This window comes from Cupressus sempervirens, chromosome 10 (genome assembly GCF_028749045.1).
Source record: "Cupressus sempervirens isolate cs-2001-9-10 chromosome 10, ASM2874904v1, whole genome shotgun sequence".
Classification (NCBI taxonomy): domain Eukaryota; kingdom Viridiplantae; phylum Streptophyta; class Pinopsida; order Cupressales; family Cupressaceae; genus Cupressus; species Cupressus sempervirens.
In genome coordinates, this window is record NC_143127.1 from 429431244 (window position 1) to 429454843 (window position 23600).

The 23600-nt window shown below is 31.9% G+C and overlaps 1 protein-coding gene across 1 annotated transcript in view; it reads left to right on the plus strand.

Moving 5' to 3' along the window:
* Window positions 1-9033: 9033 nt before the first annotated feature.
* The window catches only part of LOC149534550 (uncharacterized), a 70813-nt gene continuing 56246 nt past the window's right edge, over window positions 9034-23600 (plus strand). Inside the window, exons 1-6 of the mRNA XM_089806034.1 lie at window positions 9034-9291; window positions 17408-17796; window positions 17899-18001; window positions 18087-18315; window positions 18744-18801; window positions 19162-19229. Of these exons, the coding sequence (XP_089662160.1) occupies window positions 9034-9291; window positions 17408-17796; window positions 17899-18001; window positions 18087-18315; window positions 18744-18801; window positions 19162-19229 (1105 nt within the window). The remainder of the gene's footprint in view (window positions 9292-17407; window positions 17797-17898; window positions 18002-18086; window positions 18316-18743; window positions 18802-19161; window positions 19230-23600) is intronic.

Here is a 23600-nt window from a genome sequence, read left to right on the forward strand (position 1 = left end):
ACCCTTTGATTTTAGAAAATGTAGAAGATAGGTCAGAGCTTTATTTATAAATATCAGTGTCTAAGTAATGGAATCTTAAATTAACTTAATATGAGCTAGGTTCTTAAACATCAAGTTTAAAAGTAGTCCTACATTAGATCTAGATTTCATTTTTTTAAAATTAGAAATAGATTATTTATTGATAGAAAGTACTAACATGTAAAAAAATAAGTGTTGGGTGTTTCTTGGTTGCAGCGAATCAGTAAGAAATATTTCATCGACAAAACATAAAGTATAATAGAAATTTGAGAGGATGATCATGACCTTGATTAGATACACTGACAATTTTGTTTTTTTAAATCCATAAAAGATGAAAAGAAAGAATGCTCTTTCAAAATATAATTGTATCTGAGAATTAGTTATCGAATCATAGATAAAGGAGTAATTTAGCATAGAAAGGTTGTATCATGATAATCAAACTCTAAAACTAGGGAATGCCCCTTTTATTATGTACTTTGTAAAGGACTAAGGTCCTGAGAAAGACTAGATATTTTCTTTTCTGTTCTTTCCTACTAATGCCTGTTTGAACGAACACATTTGAAATTTTATCTTTATTAATATCTAGTATATAAGGCTTCGACCATCTATTCATCAAATTTTTTTTTTTAAAAGTATTATAAATGAAGTAATATAATTTGTTCATTTTCTTCAATGAATTTCATTTATCTCATATAAGAATATATATGTTTTTGAATAATAATATGAAAAATTCTTACAATTTATATAGGAATCTAATTTATGTTGATATTTCTTAAGTGCAAGATTTTTTTGTTTGATGAATACTTTCTATTAATATAAAAAATAAAGTTACTATTTTGACTAATCTTGTACCATACAAGAACAAATTGATATAGCTAGAGAAAAATCCATTTTATTTAAGAAGTCCAATTTTTTCTTATCAAGCAATAAGAACTAAGGTCTGAAACGAGAGGAATCAGGGATGTTCTCTGAGGGCTCACACCTATCTTATTTTGTTTGAGAAGGGTATTTGAAGGCAAAATTATGTTCATTCACACATTTTTTCATCATTACCTTAATTCCTAATTCTTTCTAGACATCATTACTTTGCACAAATGACATCTCCCAATTCTTTGATTGGTTTCCTCCTTCCTAATGAGAGGGATCATTACACCACTTGCTAAAAGAACCCTTCTAAATGTAGTAGATAACTAAATTGCAAAAGGGCATGAACATTTATTAAAACTAGCACACCTAGAAAATTCATACTTATATTTGCTCAAACTATAAGAGAGTAAAAGAAAACTAGGACGGCCCATCAAATAGGAAGAATATCTAAACATCATTTCAGCAATACAAATATGAGGTGACAAGGTCTTTCTAGGTTTCAAAGTATCGTTAGAGTAAAGCATCTTCAACTTAGACTTGAATCCCACAAGATAAACAATGTGAAACAAAAATAGACTCTATAGATGCTCTTCCTTCTAGAGGAATTTTATTTTCCTACTTTTTGTTTTATCCTAGCGGGAGATAACCACAGGGTGACAATGTTACTAATTTTTTAAAATGCGGACTGTTTAGCTCATTTAGATTAGTTGGGACAAAAACTTCTTATTTACTATTGCACTATTCTTGGTCATTTCATTTTCTCTCTGAATGTTGCCTATTTCCTGTACAAACAATACTAACTCTTCTAGTGACCTAAGAAGAGGACACTAACTAAATAGTCAAATATTTGCACCCATGTCGTTAGTTATGGCCACAAAACACACCACTTTTGACAGTCTATCAAAAATTTAAAACATATTTATGCGCATTCCATCACTGTATAAATGATAACTTTGGTCATTTTCAAATTTATGCTAACTTCTTGGGAATTGTGGGAGATCATAGTTTTTAATTGAAAATTGAAATCATATTATGTTTTCTTCAATATTGTAAATGATAAAGTTTTAAATTTATGTTAAATTAATTAATTTAGATCAAAATTTTCTATCTAAAATTGTTATTATTATATCATGCAATAATAGTATGAAGATAATGTAAATATGTTCTATAATAATATGAAGAAAAATGTAAATTCAAATGAAGTTAAAAATAATTTTGAATATAAAATACTTATTGATTTGAAGTAATTTTTTTGAAATAGATGTGTTTGTAATAAATGAAAGAATTTTTAAATCTTACAATTAAAAGTTATTGAATTTAAAATGGATTCTAATATTTGTTTTGAGTAATAAGTGTTACTGTGATCTATTTAATAAGTTATATATATTGTTTACTTTTATACAAAAATATAAATTTGTTCTCTGTTAAGAATTTCAAATTTGAAGTCTTTGTTTGCATTTTTTTTATATGTTGGATGAACACTATAAATAATTGCTATATTAGAATTGTTAATATGTCATAAGGGAACATGTTATATTAAGTTAAATATGTAAGCCTAGTTTTATTTTAATGTATCAATTATAATGTACAAATACAAAAGATTCTATAAAGTTTTCATATGATTTCTAAATAAGTATAGATCCACCTATAGACACATGACTTATTGTACGATCACTAAAACCACATTAAACTATCTATAGAAATTGAAATAGTAAGGAATAGAGTTTGCTATAGAGGCAATATGTGTGAAAAGGAATAGAGGTTGTTGGAATAAAAAGGTTGTCTACAAAGGAGCATAGATTTGTTGGGTATGATTTTTAGGCACCTTTGCATTATATTATATTTTTTTAATCTTACAAATAAGCTTTTTATTTCAACCATATTAGAATTAATATTTCAAAGATAGTATTTTAGTAAATATCTTATTTATGTTGTGGGAGTGTAAAAAGGGATAGAGATTAGCTAGTTATGGGAGTGTAAAAGGGAATACAGATTAGATATAAGTAGAGGATGTCTTGATAGAGACAAAAGTTAGTTACGTATAAAGACTTTTTCTATCTTATATTTATGACCAATAGAGTAATTATATGTGATGTTTAAGTAATTTTGGATGAATTTTTAATTGATAATAATATTATTATTTCAATAATAAATTTTGAATTATTTATTTATTTAACTTTTTATGAGATATATTTATATTTTTAAAATGTAAAATTTGATTTACTCTTACATTTTTCGTTTTCCCCTTTTATATATAAAATCATCTTATTTTTAAATATATGAGAAATAATATTTTTGTATTAAGTATCAATTTTATTATTATTATTTGATATATTCAATTATAATAATTGTTTAAAATAAATAATTTATTATTATGAAAAAATTTATGAGATTTTTTTGTATTTATTCAAAATTTAAATTTAGTTTGTTGTTATGTTTATTTAAAAATCAAGAAGAATCAACGAATTAAACATAAATAAGATTTTAAATTCATATTTGAATTCTAAAATAGTTTTAATAATTATTCTTTATTTAAAAATTTAAAAATTATTTCAAATTTAATATTATATTATAAAATTAAAAAAGTCATTTATTATAAATATACTTCATTTAATAAAATAATCCTATTAAAATTGTAAGAATTGTAACTAAAAATGAAAATAAAAAGGCCTTGAACCCACTACTAAGAAAATTAATAGGGCCCACACAAGCCACACAGTGCTTTGACTATGCAATTTAAATTTCTATATGTACTTTTTATAAGAGGGTTCAGAAGTAGTACATTTTGTGATAAGAACACATGATAACTAATGACACTGGCTAAGCTGGTGCAAATATCATGAAATGGCTATCCAACCAAAAAAAAGGTTGCATAGCCTCAGATGTTTCTAAGGGCCTTCCTGAGGTGATTTGCTTGGATTCCCCGAGGGGTTCTTGGACACAATTGTTGGATTTTGAGGGTATCCCTTTTCGTTGCAGGAGTTGTCTCTTGACGGGTCATATTGCTGCTCGTTGTGCTAGTGGGAGATCCAAATCTAGGCAACCACCTTCTTGGTGGTTAGGGGCCTCCTCTGAGCACTACACAGTAAAACATCCCCGGGTTGCTCCTATGGATTCTAAGACTGAGGCTAGCATCCGTTCTGAGCCGGTGGTTGAGGTGGATGCTTTGGTGGAACATTCCTTGGATGCTCCTATGGTTTTTGTGGCTGAGGATAGCATTCATTCCAAGCCGGTGGTTGAGGTGGATGCTTTGGTCTCTTCCCTTGTTTTGGATGTTCCTCCTAGGGGCCAAAAGTTGTTTGATTTTCATAGGGAGTTTGTTGTGGATTCTGCATCCCTTGGGTTCCATGGGTCTTTGTCTTCTGAGGATTGGGTTGCTAAGGTAGCGAAGTTTGAGGATGGTTGGATTGCAATTAAAAGGAAGAAGACTAAGTCTTTTGCTCCCCTTTTAGATATGATCCTTTAGTCACGAAAGGAAAATTTCAAATCAAAAAGAAAATCCTATGTTCCCTTTTGCTGACTGGTTTTTCTGTGATGGTGAACTGGATGCGTTTCTAGTTTGTTGGATACTAGTTTGGGTGGTTTTTCAGGCTGCTCTGCTCCAGTTTGTTGACTATCCAGCTTCCAGTGTTCTTATGGTTGTTTTTCCTGGTCACATCTATTGGTTACAAGTCCCTGTAAAACCTGATTTAGTTGTTTCGCTAGTTTCAGGTCCTTTTAAAACTTGGTTGTGCTTATTGGTTTATCTCTCTCTTTGATGTAAAGGGTTTCGGGGCCCCTTTACAACCTGCTTTTACCTTAATCTAAATTAAAATGGTTGCATATTATAATTTATTAACCATTTGAAATTTATAAAATAATCAACTTATAATTTTAATTTAATATTAAATAATAAATAAGTACCCAAATATTGGGAGGTAGTGCCTTATAGGAGCATATGCTATAATTTATGAAAATAATTAAGTGATCCCTTCTCTCAATTTGGAGAGATGATATCTTTCCCTAGAGCTTAGAATATTTTTGTATTAAATATTGAAATGAAATAAAAGTTTTTAAGCAAGGTAGTCTATGAGATTTCAAATGATAGCTTTAATCAACTTTATTTTTCTTCCATTTTTTTTATAACATATAATTATATTTTTGATTGTCTTTTATTTTATCATTCTTAATTTTTATTTTTGATTGTTTTCTATTTTACAATCTAAGATTATCAGTGCTATCTGAGTACATTTTTAGCTACATCTTTGATATTTGTGGATATCTAGGGAACTTTGACTTTGGCTTCTAGAACAAATTAGACTTTACTTTCAAAAAATCACAAATTTGATAAATAAATTCTGTTGATTCATATATTTTAAGATTCTATTATATATAAATACATGTTTTATCCATGTTTTCATATAAATATTTAAATTTCTCCATCCCCAAAATCAACAACATTCCCATTGTCCCCGTCCAGAAACTTAGAGAAACATAGTAAATTACTATTCTTGATATAATAAATCAAATGATCAATTGCTCTTGTTAGTCCCTGCCTATTTATAGGCAGGATACTAATGTTTTTTTTTAACCCCCCCTCTATTAATTTTTTGGAGAACAATTACTCTATTTCTAAAGTTATTCCTAAAGTTCAACAAACTTTCTATTTTAAAATTAATTTATATTGATTTATTACCTTTTTCTAATTGGTCCATTGCATTTTTGGTGGGGTTTATTTTATTTTTCCACTTCAAAAAATACAATATTTTTTAACATGCATTAATGAATTCATTAATTGCACTCTATCTTTTACATATTTGTAACAAGTTCATTATTAATTACAACTTTATCTTTTGCATATTTGTCACAAGTTCATTAGAGTTATAAAATAATTACAACTTTAGCTGTTTTGTCACAAGTTGATTAAATTTATTAAAAAGTCATGTTTTTATCTTCCACAACAAAAACAATGTCTTATCAATATTTATATCACAATTTTTAGTTTTGAATATAGTATTTAAAAATGTTAATATATTTTATATTATTTTAAAAATTGGTTTTATATAAATAAATAATTACTAAATTTGATTTTTTATTTAAATATATTATTGCTATTAAGAATTGTATTGTTATATATATATAAACTTTAGTATATATTAATTAAAAAAATTAAAAACAATTAATCTCTAAATTTAACTTATGTAATAAAATTTTAAAAATCTTAAATTTTTTAGTTAAAACTCTATTCTTTCAAATCTCACAATTTTACAATGCATTACATTATGTTGTATATTTTTAGACAATGGCTAGTCGCCACATTATTCTATAAAACTAAAATTTAAAATATAAATTTGCTAAAATTTATAACTTCTCTTTTCAAAACCATAATTTTAACAAATATTACGTCCAATTCGTTTCCCTAAAACCAAGGGACTCCAGCTCTCAAAGAGCTCTTGTTATCTACTTATCTTTCAACAAGATCCTTGTTCTTTAAGCTAAATATCTTCTCAATTCATTCATATTATTACTCTCTTCGATTGAATTATTTAATTCACACGAATATTTTACGCTCTCTTATATATCATGTTTTTCCCCCGGAGCATTTTTCTATCTAATTTGTCCTCAACTATTATTTCAAACCCGTCCATAATCTCCTTCCTTCAATATTCCTAAATAAATCATTAAAAATTATGACTTTCTAGTAAGAATTTCATTTAAATAATAACAATTCAAGACTTTTATTTCTGATTTATCTTCTATTTTCTTATTGACTATGTTTCTTTTGTCATAAAGTCTCACGGGTTCCTGTTGATTCTATTTTTGTATTAAAGTATTATAATAACTGGCTGTATGCTATACAGCCAACTTATAATGACATTTCATTTTATATACCCTTACCAAACCTTGACAAAATTGACAAATCTTATCAAGCCACTCTTCTTTGGGCATTTCCCAATGATAATCTTTGTCCTCAAATAAGAGATGAATGTTGAGAAATATGCGTTGCCATTTGTCCAGGAGTCTTTCAGTTCAAAGATTCCTTCTTATCACTTCCTGCACCCAACTAAAATATCGACCATAAACTATTATTCGTATATATTTTAGTAAATATATTATTCGTGTTGTGCGGGTGTAAAAAGGGATAGAGATTAGATAGTTATGGGAGTGATAGAGATTAGATATAAGTAGACGATGTCTTGATAGAGACAAAAGTTAGTTACATATAAAGACTTCTTTATCTTATATTTATGACCAATAGAGTAATTATATGTGATGTTTAAGTAATTTTAGATGAATTTTTAATTGATAATAATATTATTATTTCAATAATATATTTTAAACTATTTATTTATTTAATTTTTTATGAGATATATTTATAATTTTAAAATGTAAAGTTTGATTTACTCTTACATTTTTCCTTTTCCCTTTTATATAAAAAATCATCTTATTTTAAAATATACTAGAAATGATATTTTGTATTAATTATCAATTTTTTATTTTATTTGATATATTTAATTTTAATATTTTTTAAAAATCAATAATTTACTATTATGAAAAAATTTATTAGATTTTTTTTGTATTTATGAAATTTAAACTTAGTTTGTTGTTATGTTTATTTAGAAATCAAGAAAAATTCAATAAATTGAACATAAATAAAAATTTTAATACATATTTGAATTGTAAAATAGTTTTAATAATTATTCTTTATTTAAAAATTCAAAACTTATTTCAAATTTAATATTTTATTATAAAATTAAAAAAATCATTTATTATAAATATACTTCTTTTGATAAAATAATCCCATTAAAATTGTAAGAATTGTAACTAAAAATGAAAATAAAAAGGCCTTGAACCCACAACTGAGCAAATTAATAGGGCCCACGCAATTTAAATTTCCATACACACTTTTTATAGGAGGGTTGTGAAACGGCTATGCAACCGACAAAATGGCTGCATATTATAATTTATTAATCATTTGAAATTTATAAAATAATCAACTTACAATTTTAATTTTAATATTAAACAATAAATGATGACTTTGCGCTGCGGACCTGCGTTTTGCATGGCTAGGGCCTGCGTGCCCTAAGCATGCTACTCTCGGTGTTTGCTGCGGTCTGGAGCCGTTATTTCTGGTTTTCGCCTGCGTGTTGGGAGTAGGGTCTGCTTAGTAGGAGTGGGGAGCTACGAGGAGAGCATTGATAGTTTATGAGGAGTCAAGGCCGACCAAAATTTGGCGCTTAGATAGGGCTTTCTTCCCTCAGTGGCATGGGGAGCACTATAGGAATATAGTGGGTCTGGTTTTAGAGTTAAGCTTGGAGATAATGCCTTGAATCCGAGCATGGGGCAATCAAAGGCCCCTGGGGCTCAGATTTTGACTGAGGATCTGGACATGGCTGATACATCTTTTCAGATGCAAGGAGGGGCTAATGGCCAGATGGACAATATCCCATCTGGAGAGAACATGGCTTCATCAAAAGGTTCTATCCAAATTAAGAAGACGAATGGGTGTTTGGAGAGATCTGATGATCGACTAGTGCTGGTTATTCAACCGGAGCAAATTTTAGAAGATGTAGAATATTGGGGCAAGCATGCACTCATATGCAAGTTTTTGGGTCTCCGACTCCCTCTACCTATGTTGGAATCTTCGGCTCATCAAATTTGGAATCCAAAAGGGGATATGGAAATTCCACTAGCGGCTAACAACTATTTTATGGTTATTTTATCAAGCATGTCAGACAGGAGCAAAGTATTCGAAGGAGGCTCATACTTTTTTAACCAAGTTGGGCTATTCATCAAACCCTGGCACACTGGATTCAATTCCATTGAGGAGATCCCGTCTCGGGTCCCAGTGTGGATTCGGCTTCCACGTCTACCACTAGAATTTTGGAGAGAGGATATTCTTCATTCAATATCTCTTTTGCTTAGGAAACCAGTTGGGGTGGCCACCCAAACCAAGGATCAAAAGGTAATTTCATATGCATGAATTTGTGTGGAGGTTGATCTTACTAATCCGCTACCGATTCTATGGAAATTTTCTTAGGCCCTTGTTCATGGATTCAGTAGTTGGACTATGAGACTCTACCCTTCAAATGTAGGATTTGTCGTGAGTATGGGCACTTGCAACACAAATGCCCCCGAAATAAATTTTCTCAATCATCAACAACCACGATGCTGACCCCTAAGGATGACAAGGGTAAAACCCCTATGCCAACTGGTCCCTCTGGAGATAAGGAGGGTTTTATCCTAGTGAAGCCGCATAATAAAGGAAAGGGGCAGAAGAGAACTTGGACGAATAGACAAAGGGATGACACCTTCAACAGGTTTAATGTGCTAGAGAACTTGATACAGAAGGAAGGTATACCTGTTGAGACACCCCTAGGTGATGACTCTCTTTTGGAACCCCAGCTAGAGGAAATTGAGAATCTAGTACAGATTCTTGAGGAAGTACAAGGCCAGACAGTTGGCTCAGATGGATTGGTTCAAGAGTTATGTTGTGATATTCTTGGTGGCTCACATCCTCATGATAGTCCAAATATCACAGCCTCTACCCATCCTGGCAAGAAAGGAGTGACTGACAACACAAAAGGCTCTAAAGCTACATCCATTTGAGGCTTACGGTAAAAGCCCTTTAAAAAAGGGACCTCAGAAAAATCTGCTAAGAGTGAAAGGAAAATGGATCAAGAGAAAGTCAAGATGATGGGAGAGACTTTGGTTGAAGCAGGGTTTGTGAAGCCCATTGACTCCCACTTCTTGCAATCTTCTAAATGATTGTTGTTTCATGGAATGTTAGGGGGTTGAACATCATCCCTAGACAAAAGGTTGTTCGTAGATTGATACATTCTCACTCTCCAAATGTTTTTTTCATTCAGGAAACTAAACTTTTAGTTGATGAATTAAATAGTTGTGGGCCAAAGTTATGGCCCCATGGTAGCTGGTAGGCAGTAGAGGCTCAAGGAAACTCAAGTGGTCTTGCTTGTCTTTGGAATCCTAAGAAGGTGACTCCCCTGTGGTGGGTTACGAGAAAATCCTCCATCTCTTTTATGGCTTCTCACTTTGAGACAGGTGAAAGGTGCTTGTTTTCCAATATTTATGCTCCTAATGATTTAGTTGGCAAATCTCTTATGTGGTCACATATTATATTTGTCCAATCTTTAGACCCTTTCCTTCCTTGGATTGCTGTTGGAGATTTTAATGTAATTACTAATCTAGAGGAAAAGAGGGACAAAATTTCTCAATTGGGTCCTTCTTCTAGAATGCTTAGAGACAACATTAGTGCTTTGAACCTTATTGATGTTAAACCCGCTTCTAGCTTATTCACCTGGAATAACAGAAGGAGTGGAATGGAGGCTATCTCTGAAAGGCTTGATAGGTTCCTAGTATCTTATTTTTGGGTGAATATTAGATGGGCTACCAGTTCAAAAATTCTTGACTGGAGAGGCTCTGACTACTGGCCTATCAAGCTCTCTGTCACTCCTTTCAAGACCTCTAAGAATCCCTCTTTCAAGTTTTAGCTGATGTGGTTGAGAGATCCTTCCCTTCAGGAACTTATGATAGCCTGGTGGTATGAGGGTAGGCCCCCTCATGGTACTTCCATGTACACCTTTGAGAAGAGGCTTCAACATGTGAAATTCAGGTTGAAATAGTGGAATAAACAATGTTTTGGAAACCTTCAAGAGCATTTAAGGGGAGCCCAGGCCAGGCTAGACAGTGTCACTTGCCAGATCAGGGACCAAGGAATGACTCCTGATTTAATGTCTGAAGAATCCTCAGCTTTGAGGGAGATTCAAGAATGGGAGCTTCGTGAGGAAATATTCTGGAAACAAAAGTCACAGGTGGATTGGTTGCAGGAGGGAGATACAAACACTGCTTTCTTCCACAACACTGTTAAAGCTCGCAGGTTTGGAAATTCTATTACTTCTCTTGTTTCTTCTTCTGGAGATCATCTCTTTTCCAAGGAGGCAATTTCTTTAGAGGCCACTAATTACTTCTCTCGGCTCTTCTCTAAGGAGGAACCTATTTCCTTGATGGAGACAAGAGCTATTTTAGATTGCATACCTCATCTTGTGTCTGGCAGTATGAATAGAGATCCGTTAAAACGTGTTATGCTCAAAGAGCTGGAGAAGGTGGTATTTGGTATGAAGAAAGGTAAAGCCCCGAGCATAGACAGATTTCCCATTGAATTTTTCCAGGAGTTTTGGGAGATTATTAAATTTGATCTTCTAGAAGTTGTTCAAGAATGATATCAAAATAAACAAATGCTCAAGTCCTTGAATGCTACTTTCCTGACTCTCATCCCCAAGATTGATGGAGCTAACAGGTTGGATCAATTTAGACCTATTGTTTTATGTAATGTCACGTACAAGATTATCACAAAATTAATTGTTGAAAGGCTTAAGCCTTTTCTTGCCTCTTTGATTTCTGAGGAACAAGGAGGTTATGTTGGTGGTAGACAGATTCTTGATGGAGTGGTTATAGCTTTAGAAGCTATTCATTCTATGGCTATGTCCAAGGAAAAGGCTATGTTTATTAAGCTGGATTTGGCTAAAGCTTATGACCGAGTTAGTTGGGATTTCTTGGGTCGTGTGCTTATTGCTTTTGGATTTGATATGGAGTGGGTGGATTGGGTTCTCAGCTGTGTGAATTCCACATCCTTTTCAATCCTTATTAATGGAGAACCTACTGATCTATTATTTGCTTCTCGGGGGCTTTGGTAGGGGGATCCTATCTCTCCTTATCTGTTTATCATTATGGTAGAGGCTCTGGGTAGATTTATAAAATCTCAAGTAGAAAAGGGACTGATTCAAGGGTGGAAGTGGCACAATGATATTCCAGCATACACACACCTCCAATTTGTGGATGATACTGGATTGATGGGTTTGGCTACCATAAATGAAGCAAGGAACTTTAGAACAATTTTGGATACATATTTGAAAGCTTCTAGACAACAAATTAATGAAGGTAAATCATCTATTTATTTCTTTAATACTCCTTATTCGATTCAGGTCAGGATTGCTAGAATTCTCAAGTTTCAGGTTACTTCCCTTCCTTTGATTTATCTTGGAGTACCACTAGCCCTGGGAACTCAGCTAAAATATTATTGGCAAGGTCTGTTGGAAAAATTTCGTAGCAAGGTGCGTCACTGGACTCATAGATGGCTCTCCTCAGCTGGAATGGTCACCCTCCTCAAGATTGTGATTCAAGCTCTTCCCATTTACAAGTGTCTGGTGCAAATTCCTCCTATTGGAGTTATGAAAGATTTTGATGCTTTGTCATGACAATTCCTTTGGTCAGGCAATCTCCTCTCTTCTAAATGGAGCTTGGTCAAGTGGGACACTGTTTGCTTGCCTAAGTTTGCTCAGGGATTAGGCATTAAATGTATGGCTCTTGGTGTCAAAGCTCTAGTAGCTAAGTTATATTGGAGATGGTACAAGAATCAAGATCGAGATTGGGCTAAAATTTTGGCCCATAAGTATTTCCTAGGAGAGGATCTTCAGGATATTCTCAGACTGGAGCTAAATGGTAAGGGATCCTTTATTTGGGACACTCTTAAAAGAGGTGCTCCTCTCATCAAGGACGACCTCTTCTAGATATGTAATGAGGGATCAAGTGTGTTATTCTAGCAAGACTCCTAGGATGGCTATCCTCCCATTCTCTCTAGTCATCCACATCTTTAGCCTCTATGCTCGATTTTCTCAGCTGCAAGATGGACCAAAGTTGTTCACTTCAAAACTATGAAGAGATGTGGTTCGATGATTGTGGCTAGTTGGAAAGATCCTCAGGACTAGCCCCCGGGGGGCTCCTCGGAGATTCGGGCGGAGTTGGCCAATCTTCTCTCTCTTAGGTTGTGCAGTTCTTCTAAGGACAAAGATATCCTGGCTTGGGGTCCTAGCCGTAAAGGTATTTTCAATGTTGCCCAGGGGTATGCTCTGCTGGATAGTCAATGTAATGAAATTCAGGAAATTCCTTGGTGGCAGAAGGTTTGGAATAGATTCTCATGGCCTAAATGTAATTTTTTTCTATGGATGGTTGTTCAAAAAAAGTGTCTTATGTGGGATAACCTCTAGAGAAGAGGGTTTCAAGGTCCTTCGCTCTACCCCCTCTATAGGATGCATGGAGAAGATATTTCTCATTTATTCTTCTTATGCCCTCTCTCTAGAGAAATCTGGCATAAGTGGTGGGAGGCATGGTGTCATGGATGCATTCATGCTGAATCTCTTATTGAGTTCTAGGATAGCTTGGGGAGACCCCCTGCGAAAAGCTCATTCCTCCAGGTGGCTTGGGCTGTTGGACCTTCTTTCATTCTTTGGAATCTTTGGCTGGAGCGTAATCGTCGTATTTTTTGTAACTCCAACCTGGGAGTCACTAAATTATGGCATGTGATCTTGAGCAGGCTTTAGGAAACTATCGGTGCTAAATGTGATATGATGGGGCCAGTGGATCCTGATGACTTCAAGATAGTTTGGAATTTGGGATTGGTGGACAAAGAGTTGGGAAGTAGAAGTAGTAAAAGATCTCAGCCACTGAAAAGAAGAGTGTGTAGGATAGGGAGATGGAGACCTCCACTAGATGGTGTCCTAAAGATTAACACTGATGGCTCCTCCCATGGGAATCTTGGACAGGCTGGTGTGGGGAGGATTGGGAGAGATGCAGATGACAAGGTTTGTTTCATATTCTCTGTTCACAAAGGAGTTCATTCCAATAACGTGATGGAGGCCTTAGCCATTAAGGAGGCTATGGAGCGAGCTTGCTCTCTTGGATGGAGGAGAATAGTGTGTGAATTAGACTCTCAGATTGTTGTGGACATGATAAGTAACCAGAGAATAGAGGACTGTAACTGGCATATTGCCTCTCTTGTTAGAGAGATTCTTCACTTGAGTAGCTTTGTAGATGAGATTTCCTTTTGTCATATTCCCAGAGAATGGAATGGAGTTGCTGATGTCTTGGCTAAATGGGCTTCGGAGAAAGGAACTGGTTGGGATATTTCCAATACGAAGGATCTTCCTGCTGATTTGGTGGGGATTTTCAAGCATTTAGTGGAAAAAGATAGAACTTAATGGTTTTTGGTTAGTGGTTCGTTGGATTGGGCCTGAGGCCTTTGTAATTTGGCTTTTTCTAAAATAAATTTTTACCCCTTTTCCAAAATAAAATAAAATTAAACAATAAATAAATATCCATTATGTCTGCTAGATAGACGCTTTCCAAATATTGGGCTACTTAGCTAGTGCCTTATAGGAGCATATGCTATAATTTATGAAAATAATTAAGTTTTAAAAGTTTTTAAATAGGGTAGTCTGTGATATTTCAAATGATAGTTCTAATCAACTTTATTTTTCTTTCATTTGTTTTATAACATATAACATATAAATCAAATGATCAATTGCTCTTGTCATCTACTTATCTTTCAACAAAATCCTTTTCTTCGTTTAACTTCTACAATTTTTTTAATATGAATAAGCTAAATATCTTCTCAATTCATTCATATTATTCACCTCTTTGTTCTACATAATTTATTTTTTATTCTAGTATAATAGGTTTTTCCCCAAAATCACATGGACACAATTTTAAAAAAATTACTCTCTTTGATTGAATTATTTAATTCACATGAATATTTTACGTTCTCTCTTATATATCACGTTTCTTCCCCTAAGCATTTTTCTATCTAATTTGTCCTCAATTATCATTTCAAACCCTTCCATAATCTTCTTCCTTCAATATTCCCAACTAAATCATTAAAAATTAAGGCTTTCTAGTTAGAATTTCATTTAAATAACACTTAAAAACTTTTGTTTCTCATTTATCTTCTATTTTCTTATTAGTCCCTGCCTATATATAGGCAGGGTACTAATGTTTTTGTTTACCCCCCGCTAATTTGTGCAACTCAAAAAAATACTAAGTTCTAAAGTTCAACAAACTTTATATTTTTAAATTAATTTATATTGATTTATTACCTTTTTCTAATTGGTCTGTTGCATTTTTGGTGGGGTTTATTTTATTTTCCCACTTCAAAAAATACAATATTTTCTAACATGCATTAATGAATTCATTAATTGCACTCTATCTTTTACATATTTGTGACAACTTCATTATTAATTACAACTTTATCTTTTGTATATTTGTCACAAGTTCATTAGAGTTATAAAATAATTAAAACTTTATCTTTTAAATATTTGTCACAAGTTGATTAGATTTATTAATAAAAAATCATGTTTTTATCTTTCACAACAAAAATAATATCTTATCAATATTAATATCACAATTTTTAGTTTTGAATATAGTATTTAAAAATGTTAATATATTTTATATTATTTTAAAAATTAGTTTTATATAAATCAATAATTGCTAAATTTGATTTTTTATTAAAATATATTATTGCTATTAAGAATTGTATTGCTTTATATATATAAACTTTACTATATATCAATTAAAAAAAATAAAAACAATTAATCTCGAAATTTAACTTATGTAATAAAATTTTAAAAATCTTAAATTTGTTAGTTATATTCATTCAAATCTTGCAATTTTACAATACATTACATTATGTTGTATATTTTTAGACAATGGGTAGTCGCCACATTATTCTATAAAATTAAAATTTAAAATATTAACTAAAAATCTAAAATAAATTTGCTAAAATTTATAACTTCTCTTTTCAAAACTATAATTTTAACAAATATTACATCCAATTTGTTTCCCTAGAGGCAGAGACTCCAACTCTCAAAGAGCTCTTGTTAATTACAAATTTATCTTTTGCATATTTGTCACAAGTTCATTAGATTTATAAAATAATTACAACTTTATCTTTTGCATAACTGTCACAAGTTCATTAGATTTCTAAAAAAAGTCATGTTTTAATCTTCCACAACAAAAATAATCTCTTATCAATATTAATATCACAATTTTTAGTTTTCAAAATAGTTTTTAAAAATGTTAATATATTTTAAATTATTTTAAAAATTAGTTTTATATAAGTCAATAATTATTAAATTTAATTTTTTTAAAAAATAAATTATTGCTATTAAGAGTTGTATTGCTTTATATTTATAGACTTTATTATATATTAATTAAAAAATTTAAAACAATTAATTTCTAAATTTAACTTATGTAATAAAATTCTAAATTTTTTAAATTTTTTGATTAAAAATCTATTAATTCAAATCTCGTGATTTTACAATGCATTACATTAAGTTGTATATTTTTAGACAATAGCTAATCGCCACATTATTCTATAAAACTAAAATTTAAAATATTAATAAAAAATCTAAAATAAATTTGCTAAAATTTATAATTTCTCTTTTCAAAACCATAATTTTAAATATTACGTCCAATTTTTTTCCCTAAAGACAAGGGACTCTCGCTTTCAAAGAGCTCTTGTTCTTTCTTTTGTCATAAAGTCTCACGGGTTCTGTTGATTCTATTTTTGTATTAAAGTATTATAATAACTGGCTGAATGCTATACAGCCAACTTATAGTGACATTTCATTTTATATACCCTTATCAAACCTTGACAAAATTGACAAATCTTATCAAGCCACTCTTCTTTGGGCACTTCCCAATGATAATCTACTTGTGCACTTTTTGCATTTTAATTCTCCCACATGTTATCTCTTGTTTTTAAACCAATCGAATCCTTCCATGTTCTCTCTTTTCCCTCAAATAAGAGATGAATGTTGAGAAATATGCGTTGCCATTTGTCCAGGAGTCTTTCAGTTCAAAGATTCCTTCTTATCACTTCCTGCACCCAACTAAAATATCGACCATAAACTATTGAATGAGATTTTCAGCGTTCCATCACAACATTTGTGTACGTGTCGAAAAGATGACAATAACCAAGCAATTCACACTTGGCAACACGGCTTTGAAATTTCTTCTCGAGTGATGGATACGCTCCACAATATGGCTTTTTACTACCTTTATGTAATGATAGATGTATGCCACCTTGTCTAGAACGTGATAGTTTATTAGTTGTGTTTTGCTTTATTCTACAAATTCCAAAGTATATTATGTGACTGAGAATTTTCTAAATGTGTCTCAATTTTCTTTCTTATTTTTTTAATTATCATTGATTATTGTAGAAGAGGAAAGACCTGGATGAGTGTTCTAAGATCACTAAATAGATGTAATCAATATTATGTTCGATGGATAGATTTGTCATTTGATAATTCTAATATTTGAAAATTATGAGAGTTCTAGGATAACTTCAAAATTGAAGAGGGAATTTGATATCATTATTAGTCCCTGCCTTTTAAAGGCAGGGAACTAATGTTTTCTTTTTACCCTCCTCAATTAAAATTTGTGGCTGAGCGTTCACATATTATAAAGTTTGAGTGCAAATATTAAAAAACTCTATTTATCAAATGAAAAATCTCAATTTCCTATTGGCTGGACATATTTTCCTGGGGTTTTTCTGATTTTTTGATTTTGAGAATTTATAATAAACAGCTGTCCAGGAATAGTAAATAGGAGTGCAGATCAAGACAGGTGTGGTTCGCCGCCATTCTGGAAGCTTCCAAGTCTAGATGTTTGTGGAAGCTTTTAGTGAGAGATGGTTGAACGAATGACGAGCTCAGTGAAGAATGACGGTGACTGCGAGCAAAATTCCACCATTTTTGTGTCGGTGGAGAAAGGGAATGAAGATATTATACAGGCTTCTACTCTGTCGAGCCAACAATTTCACATGAATGGAAGCGCCAAGTCAGTGGTAGCGCTGGGAGAGAAAAACAACCCAGGCAATAGTAATGCTAATGAGGATGTTAGAGGATCGAGCTCGGAAAATGATAAAAACTTGGCGAGACCATTTTGTTTGTTTCCAAATCCTGCCGGCATTGGTTCACTTGAATCGACTTGTGGAAATGAGCAAAAACAATTTACACGCACAACTATTCACCCTTGGTTATTTCGTGGTGCCATGCCTCCTAGTTCTCCGACGTATTGGTATGCTCGGAACATGTGCTTTTAATATTTATGTAGATGTTTGTTGACAGAAAATACCCCGCTTTTTGTCTCCATCTTATTCAAGTTCTGTTGTTATTTAAGCTCAGTTTCTGCACCGTCCCAGAAAACTAAGCTTCCCACGACACAACTGACTATTTTTTATGCTGGAATGGTAAACATTTTTGATGATATACCTTCTCACAAGGTAGGCATTTCTTACATTGAGGTAGCCATGTTTTTCTCATTTGATATTGATGATACTTAAAAGGTGATTCATGTTTCAATTTCAGGCGCAAGCAATCATGCTTCTTACAGACGGTGGGAATTCTGCAAGTAATATGTTTAAGAAATTTTCTCAACAGATTCCAATTAATTCATTTATAAGCACCCCTTCAAACTCCATGTTAAGAGCACCTTCATTTCCATCTGCTACTGCTCCTTGTAATAAAGAAGTCTCTATTCCTACCCTGCCTCTGCCAGGTCGTCCCAACCAGATCCAACCCTCGCACTTGCAATCTGGTAAAGTATCTCATGTATTATAAAATGTTGGTCTATGTTTTCAATTACATTATTTGTAGCTAGCATTTTGTTGTTCTGGGTAAAAAGGCTTTTAGGGTCTAGTATTTAACACTCTTAATTTAAATATGTACGTTTTTGTTTATATTGGGAAAGGGTGTCAGATTTGAGGTTGAGGTTGACCCCTTACTTTCTGTATGGTACAAGTTTCCAATTCTTTTGAATTCATATGCAAGAGTGGAATGAATAGTCATTCTTTTAATTACTAAAATGCTCCCTGATCGATGAGTTTTTCCTACAATTGATTACTATAGTCAAATTTTAAATCAATTTTCTGTTCGATCAATTATTTTATTTATTGTTTATTTTTGAGGTATCATTACATCATTTGCAATGTTTAGAATTATCTCAATGGTGTTGTTTTATTGCAGATCTTCCCATTGCCAGAAAACACTCTCTGCAACATTTTCTTCAGAAACACAAGGACAGGTATCTCATCAACTTGTGATTTTATTTTTTTCTCAGCTTGTTAGATATTTTTTAATATCAATAGATTCATGTAATTATGAATTTTTTCGATATATAGAAAATTATTGTTATTTTTTGATTATTGACTTTATTATTATATTAAATATTAGTATTTTGATTATTAAATTAGGCAACTAAAATTAAATAACATATGCTATTAAAAAGCTTTGAAATGTAATTCAAATGTAACAGTAATACATTTGTTCAATTTATATTTTGACTGGGGAGCACGACCGGATTATGAGCCTCTGTAAGATGGTTAAAAGTTTGTTTTTCACACTTTACAACACATTTTCTGATGGGTCATAATATGTTTTTCAGCAGTGTTCCCATAAGGGTTGAAGCGGGTGCAAACATTTTACCTATTTCAAAGATGGAAACCAAACCAGGTATCGAATTTAGCTTTGTGGCTATTTTTCCAACACAACAACTGCAGTGGCAAAAACTTGTTTGAGGTTAGACGAATCATTTGCAGAGGCTAGCTCCTTCACTAATCTATTTACTGAATTCTTAGTATGAAATGCCCCATTATTTCTTAATGATTTGAAGGCCTTCTAGGCATCACTTAGTTTATTTTCATCCAGTGCTATTTGCATATCCTCTTGACATACACAAAATTGAAACTAAAAAATAATTTCCCAAACAATTTCTACATCTACAACTCCATTATGACCCCAAAAGGCAGGGACTCCAGCTCACAAAGAGCTCTTGTTGTATAAAATTAATTTATTACTTTTAAAAAAATAACTTTTTAATTTGATGATTCTCTAATATGATATAATAAAAACTTTTTAAAACAAATTTTTGAATGTAAGTCATGACTACTTATCATTATGTCATAAGTTCAATAGTGCATATTTTGTACACCTTTTTTTGGGTGGTTTTAGCCTATGGTTTTGTAATATCGTTTTGGGTTTCATATTTTATATCTCTTATATATTAGACAAGTGAGATGCATTATAATGTATTTTGAGATTTTGATAGATGTTCAATTTCCTACGGAACAACAACAAAAACAACCCTCAATTGCTACTAATTTGTCTTTATTAAACATCAATTCTTGACTTATTCCACCAATCACTTTCCATTTAATTTAGAAGCGATGATTATAAAACTCCTCTGTTCACCAAGATGATGACAAATAGATATCACACTTCATGTTTTCTCATGAGAGCGTTTAGCTTCCATGTCTAGGGACATCCCTAAACCTAGACCTAAGCCTTGAAGGTTCACTCCTGATGAACCTACCTATGTATCCTCTTGAGGAAGTTAAAGACTTCATAGTTCATAGTTAGAGTGATCTCACTCTCCATCTTGGCAAGATCTCTAATCCCTCTTAGCCATGACTTTAATTAAGTGTAATCTTATAATGTAGTCCATTATAATTAAGATACTCATTTTCATCAAGTATTGGTTCCATAACCATCATTACTAAGAATTAGTTACACTATCTTACACATATTCATACGGGTCATATCACAAATCACACACACTTGGAAATCCTAAGAATACACCACATATACACAAAGGACTAACTCATGCACATTGCAAGTACACAAGATATATTACAATACAATACATACACAATAAGAAGCTCTAACACACACAATGACCAACTCAAATTCACTAGCTAGCCTCTCTAGCTTTTCTTCATTGTCCTTGATACACTTAATTACATCCTCAACATATTTAACTAACCTAGTGCAAGTGACAAAGGCTTTCTTTCCTTCATGTAAACATCCTCCAATATCATTGATACACTCATCAATGACTTGAATGCCATTAGAAATATTTGCACATACTTAATGAAACTAGTATTAATTAAATTGCTTTTCTTCTCTAACCTTAGCTGATTTTGATAATGAAGTAATAATGAGTATCAAATTCTTCACTTACCTTTCTTAGATTCTCTACAAATGTTATTGCCTTCAAGTGTATTGGTGTTGGTAAGGTCTTATGTAATCTATCTAATGCCTTCTCTAAGATCTTTCAAATGTCTCTCTAATATTTTATCTATGTACTATCCCTGACATCAGGGTTATCTTGGGACAAGTAATACCTGCAAAATAATTGTTATAATAATAATAATAACAAAAAATATATTCACATTATTCTACCTTCTAATTTTACCCCAACCTTAAAGACATTCCTAAATCAGTTTTCCTCACCCTTAGTCATTCATATGTCTTCTCTGGAGTGCACCTCCTACAATTCTTCTTGGATAGGCATCCTCTATCCAAGGCCAATCGTATATGCATATGTTAACATCATCAGAATATTCTAGCCATTATTTAATTCTCATCTAGTCATTCATAAAGGGTTATCTCTCACACTGGCATGATAACCATTCATACGAGGATCCCACTTCCTACACTAGCACTATGAAGTTCCATTTATTACTCATCTCTCGCACTAGCATGATAACAATTTATATGAGGATCTCACTTCCTACACCAACACTATAAGGTTTCATTTAGCCATTCATATAGAGATGATTCCAAACTCTACATTGGCACATAACAAGTCATATAAATGTGTGCATAGTCTGTATGATGGTACTAGAGAAGTTTTAATCAATTACTTAAATCCATATAGAACTATATTTATATCTTTCAATATATCAATAAATTATTCATATATGACATAATATCAAATTACTAAACATCATCCTTTGAATTAAAATATTATTCAAAAAATTTCTCTCTCTCTCTCTCTCCCCCCCCCCCCACACACACACACACATATACATATATACACACATACATATATGTATGTATATATATATATATATATATATATATATATATATATATATATATACACACACATACATACATACATACATACATACATACATGGGTATGTGCAGGATCATGGTGTGCCAAAAAGTGGCGATGTGAAAAAAAGAGAGTTTGAAGACGCCTAAAAGTGCTTCAAAATCCGCTCTGACTTTTTTTCACCTATCCAGGAACCAAACTTGGAAGGTAAGGCCGAGCCTTATCGGATATCCGATTTTAAATCGAATAACCGACATGTGACACTATTATTATGCCACTATTATTAGTATTGTTTAATATTATTATAATAATTATTATTATTATCATATAATAGTATGATATATTATTTATTATTATTATTATTATTATTATTTAATATAATATTATTATTAAATAATAATAAGATATAATAATAATATTATAATGTATTATATTATAATAATATAATATAATATTTAATATATTATAATATATAGTAATGTAATATTATATATAAAAGATATTTTATAATGATAAAAAGTAATATCTTATAATATAATATTTAATAAAAAAGTATAATATATTATAAATTATAATAATATAATATTATAATAATATTATTATATAATATAATATTTTATATTATAATATATAGTAAATTAATATAATATATATAAAATATAATAAAAAAAATAAAATGTAACATAATGTAATATATATTATATGTTATATGTTTGGGAAATATCGGATATCCGATATAATATCGAATATCTGATATAGTGTCGGATATCTGATACCTGCGCATTGGATAAATAAAATCACAAATCCGCGGGCCCTCATTTTACGCGAATTTGGGGCCAGTATTACCACTGTGGATCGAACATCAGATACGAGATCGGATATCAGATATTCGAGTATGATTTTTTTCCCCCAACTCATTTTTAACCTAAATTTAATAGATTTTAGGATGATTTTATTTGTTTTAGTTGAATGTAGGGTTTTTTGACAAAAATGGTTAAAATTTAGATTTTTTTTTAATATATATTACGTTTTGGAATTCAATAGGAATGGCTGATCAAAATGATGACACTGAGGCAGGGAATAATATTCCTCATAACCCACCACCAAACGATCCAGTATCCCCACAAAACCATCCACCAAATGATCCTCTACCTCCTCAAAACCCTCCTCGAATCGAGGATTTGATAAATGAAAATCTCACCGAGTTGAGAGGTTTGCATAGAACATATAATAATGTACCTGCACTAGCTCCTATGTTATCCACGTTAAACACCATAGTGGATAACATTGAAACCCTTACGAACCAACAAAATGCCACTCTTCGTTGGCGTGATGAAATGCACTAGATGTTTGATGATGGTTTGGATTATGATGAGGTTGCGGCCCTCAACATAACCAAAGATGATTTGGCTAGCCTTTTTGCTAACCCAAAAACAGGTATACCAATTGACCCAAAAAAAACCAAACTATCGATTAAATGGCGCACAAATGATGCCATACGTGCAAATTTTTGGGATCGTTGGTGGATGGTCTTTGATATCCCTCCACATGGCAATTTAGACATACCATTTTATTTCTTTAGAAAATTATATGCAGAATTTGTGTTGAAACTTAAAGTGAACTATTGGAGCATGAAGCCCAACATGGGCTTAGGATAGGAGCTCCTCATGATAGACCCTCTTCCCAGTGGAAGAAACTTGGCACTTTTGTTACCCCCCCCGATATCTCCCCCCCTCCTTGAGTGCAGCATCTAGATATTATGGTAGAGGCTAGCTCTCAAACCATCAGAGCCATTCATAGGCTGAGTAGCCTAATGATATCTCAGGCTAGGTCAGTCCTGCCTCCTCATGTTGATGATGTTGGTGCCAGTTCATTATCGGGCTAGCTCATCACACATTTGTGTGCCTCACACTTGCATTACATGCAAGAATATTTGTTTGGGTCCCATAGGTGATCTTCCTGAGTATCATTTTGTATTAGATG